Source organism: Nannospalax galili, unplaced genomic scaffold (assembly GCF_000622305.1).
Source record: "Nannospalax galili isolate Female #2095 unplaced genomic scaffold, S.galili_v1.0 scaffold410, whole genome shotgun sequence".
NCBI classification, from domain to species: domain Eukaryota; kingdom Metazoa; phylum Chordata; class Mammalia; order Rodentia; family Spalacidae; genus Nannospalax; species Nannospalax galili.
Window position 1 is genome coordinate 518,372 of NW_008329143.1, and position 4,088 is coordinate 522,459.

Genomic DNA, 4,088 nt, shown 5'->3' on the forward strand with positions numbered 1-4,088 from the left:
CTTCCTACTGGTTAGTTTCTATAGTCCTGGAAAGTGCTATGCCTGCTTCTAGAGGAGAAATTTTATAATTAAAAAATTTTATTTATTATTTTTATTTTATATGTATGAGTGTTATACCTGCAGGTAGGGAGGGGCACCCGTGTCATGCAGTGCCCACGGAGGTCAGAAGAGGGCATTGAATCCCTTGGAACTGGAGTTAGCCCCCATGTGGGTGCTAGGAATCAAACCTGGGTCCTCTGCTAGAGCTGCCAGTGCTCTTAACCGCTGATCTATTTTTCCAGCTGCAGCAGCTTTAGATTTTTAAAAAAATATTTTATTTCCTGTGTATGAGTTGAGTGTATTGTCTGCATGTATGTAGGTGCACCTATGAGTGTAATGTCTGTGGATGCCAGAAGAGGATGTTAGACCCCTTGGAACAGTTAGGGACAGTTGGTAGCCATCATGTGGGTGCTGGGAACCAAACCCAGGTCCTCTGCACGAACAGCCAGTGCTCTTTACTGCTGAGCCATCTTTCTAGCCCTTTTATTTATTTTGAGACAGTGTCTTACTATGTTGCCTGGGCTAGCCTTGTACTCCTGATCCTTCAGCCTCAAGCTGGGATTATCATCACTATGCCCAGTTATAGTTCCTTTTCTTTGCTTTTTGAGATGGTCTCACTGTGTAGCCCAGGCTGGCCTTGATCACTCAAATTCTTGCCTGAGCCTCCTGAGTTTTAGTATAACAGATGCCCATGGCTACACTCAGCTTTAGTGTGTGTGTGTGTGTGTGTGTGTGTGTGTGTGTGTGTGTGAGATGCTGCCTGGGCTGGCCTCAAATTCCAGGGCTTGCATGGTTCTCCAGCAGCAGTCTCTCCAGGAAGTTTAAGCAAAGGGATCAAGCCACCTAGCTTGACTAACTTCCTGTTTTGTTAACTGTGCTAACACTTCTAGAAGGAAAGGCAAAGGCATGAAGAAAGGTACCCCCATGTGTGAAGTTCAGCACCCTGAGCTTTGCCTGGCCAAGGGGGTGAGGGTGTGGAAGAGGTGGGGTGGGTTGGTGCCTCAGGTCTGACCTCTTCAATGTTTTCTGACAGTTCCCACTGTATTGGTTTGGAGTGCCTGCCATTATGAAAGGCTGGATTGAGCGTCTGTTTGTACCAGATTTTGCCTACTCATATGCTACCATGTACGACAACGGGCCCTTTCGGGTAAGTGAATCATTGGGTAGAGTCTGCCCTGAGAGCGCAGCTAGACACTAAGACCAGGGAGGGATCATTACAAATGTTGTATAAAATGAAATGATCTGATGTCTTGGATTTAATTTTTTTGTATTTATTTATTGATTGATTGATTGACTGATTGATTGTGTGGGTGGGAGCATGCATGTACCCCCAAAGCTCTAGTATGTAGCTGAGAGGACAACTTGCAGAAGTTAGTTTTCTCCTACCATGTGGGTTTGGGGGATAGAATTCAAGGCATTAGGCTTGGCAGCAAGCACCTTTACCCAGTGAGTCATCTCACCAGTTCTTGGGATTTATTATTCCAGAAAAAAAATTAGAAAAACTAGAATGGCAAAATACTGAGAGTTGAAGGTCCCTGGTAGATGCTTCAGTATGCTGTTTTCTTTATGTATGTTTGAGATTTTCCATAGCAAAAATAATATGGAAAACAAAAAAAATGAAAATCTTACTGGTGGAATGACCACATCCGTAATTCCAGCACTTGGGAGGTGAAGGCAGGAAAAACCAGGAATTCAAGGTCATCCTCAGTTACATACTGAGTTTCCCTGTCTGAAAAAACATAAAGCAAATAAAATACATTTTTTTGTTATTTAGAGTCCCAAATACTGGGTAAGAAACATAGGTGACAGGTCTTTATAGCACTGTGGAGAGACAGCTAGAAGTCCAGCGGAGCCACCAACACTGGTACCAGTTCCTGTGACAGCCCTGGGCTGCTGGCCACACACCTGGGCTGGCCTCAGGCTCTGAGTACTGTCGAGTGGACATATCTAATCTTTTGACATTGGTGCACCATTCTGTCATCTATAAAGTGTGTGCTCAAGAACTGCTCAATCTGAATACACAAAAAAGCTGCCAAAATAACTCCTCATGTTTTAAGTAAGTTTTTGATTTTGAGTTGGGTCACATTCCTAGCTGTCCACAGCTGCGTGCCAACTGTGGTTGTACACAACGGAAAGTGACACTTCTGCAGTCATACTGAGGGCACAGAGGAGCCCACGTCTGACATTAACAGAGCCAATAGGGTGGACTGGAGCATCCTTCTCCCTGGGGCTGGTTCATTAACTTGCTGGGACCCAGGAGAGGAGGGTAAGGAGGTTGTTTTCTCTTTCAGAATAAGAGGGCCTTGCTTTCTACTACCATGGGGAGCAGTAGTGGCATGTACTCTCTCCACGGCATCCACGGGGACATGAACGTCTTTCTCTGGCCACTTCAGGTACCTGGTTTTCAGTGAACCTTCAGGGGAATTTATTAGCTGAGCTTCCCAGGTGGGAACTAGAACTGAGAACTGAGCTGAGGTGTGAAGAGGACAGGCTGGCAAGGACTCAGCAGTTCCTGGCTCTTCCTCCAGGAGCTTGCCCAGTGGTTCAGGCCCTTGGGGGTGCATGCTGAAACATGGTCTCCAGTTGCTCCTGGTCCTCATTGTATGCAGTGTGGAGCCTTGGCTCTCTCCAGGAAACTAGCATCTCTCTAGTTTTCCTGGTCTCCTTGAAGCTGCTGCCACAGTCTTGCAGACTGTGAGAGCCCAGAGGAATGCAATGAACTATTTTTAAAAATTTCATTAGTGGCTGGGCATGGTGGCGCATGCCTTTAATCCCAGCACTTGGGAGGCAGAGGCAGTCAGATCTTCATGAGTTCAAGGCCAGCCTGGTCTACATAGTGAGTTACAAGACAGCTGGGGCTACAAGGAGACCCTATCTCAAAAAGACAAAAAAAAAATTCATTATTAATAATTGCTGTGTTGAAGATTGAATCCAGGCCTGGAAAGTGCTGTACCACAGAATTATGCTTAGGACATTTTTTTGTTTTGCTATCCTTAAGAAAAAAAAAATTTGTGTGTCTGTGTGTGCACTTGTGTGTGTGTACGTGTGTGTGTGTCACAGGGTGTGTGTGGAGGTCAGAGGACAACGTTGGGGAGCTGGTTCTCACTTTCCGCCTTGTGCAGGCTCTCGTTTCTGCTGCTGTGATGAATTCTCCAGGCTAGTTGGCCTGGGAACTTCTGGGTGAGTCTCCTGTCTCTGCTTCCCATCTTGCGTAGAATACTGGGATTGCAGATGGTGGTTGTTTTGGAGACAGGGTCTCACTGGCCTGGAGCTCTCTCTGTAGACCAGGCTGACCTTGAACTCATAGAGACCCACCTGCTCCTGCTCCTGAGTGCTGGGATAAAGGTATGCGCCACCCTAGGAGGCTTCATCCTGCTCTTTTACTTTGATTCAGGGGATCTAACTCAGGTCCTCAGGCTGTGCAGCTACCACTTTTATCCACTGAGCCATTTCCCAGTCTTTTTATTTTCTTTTTCCTTTTCTCACTCTGAAAGCCCAGGCTTGCCTTGACCCTGTAGCAATCCTCCTGCCTCGGCCTCCTGAGCGCTGGGATTGGAAGGATAGCCCACCTGGCCTAGCTCCCCAGGATAAGAACTGATTTCCTCCTGCTAGTCTCAGACAATAAAACGGTGAAGTGTGACAAGGGCTCTCGGGAGGAGCCGGACTATGGAGAACGTCTTCTGAGGAAGGGGCTGCAGAGGAGAGTGTGTGCTGTGGCCATGGGGAGGGTCTTTCTAAGACTGTGCTCAAGGTGCGGAGAGGCAGAGAAGTGCGCATCTGCACGCCTTGGCAAGAGCCAGCGCCAAGAAGCCGGCGCTCTCCCTAGTGTGATAGAACTTCTGGCTCTTTTGGCAGAGGATCCAGGTTGGCACATTGTCAAGGTTTATTCATTCAAAGAAACACTGCCGAATATGCTGAAATAGGTGAGATCGAGGAAGGGAGGGTAGAGGGCAAGAGAGGTAACCATGAAGAATCCAAGGGCTCCCTGAGCCCTGACTGGAGTCTCTCATTGGCAACCCTGTAATACCACCATTTTTTTTTTTTGTTGT

The 4,088-nt window shown here is 47.1% G+C and overlaps 1 protein-coding gene across 1 annotated transcript in view; it reads left to right on the plus strand.

Annotated features, from left to right (window-relative positions):
* Nucleotides 1-4,088, plus strand: part of LOC103734703 (NAD(P)H dehydrogenase [quinone] 1) — a 14,072-nt gene that overhangs the window by 7,935 nt on the left and 2,049 nt on the right. The window contains exons 4-5 of the mRNA XM_008833768.2: nucleotides 1,073-1,186; nucleotides 2,331-2,432. Coding sequence (XP_008831990.1) covers nucleotides 1,073-1,186; nucleotides 2,331-2,432 — 216 coding nt within the window. The remainder of the gene's footprint in view (nucleotides 1-1,072; nucleotides 1,187-2,330; nucleotides 2,433-4,088) is intronic.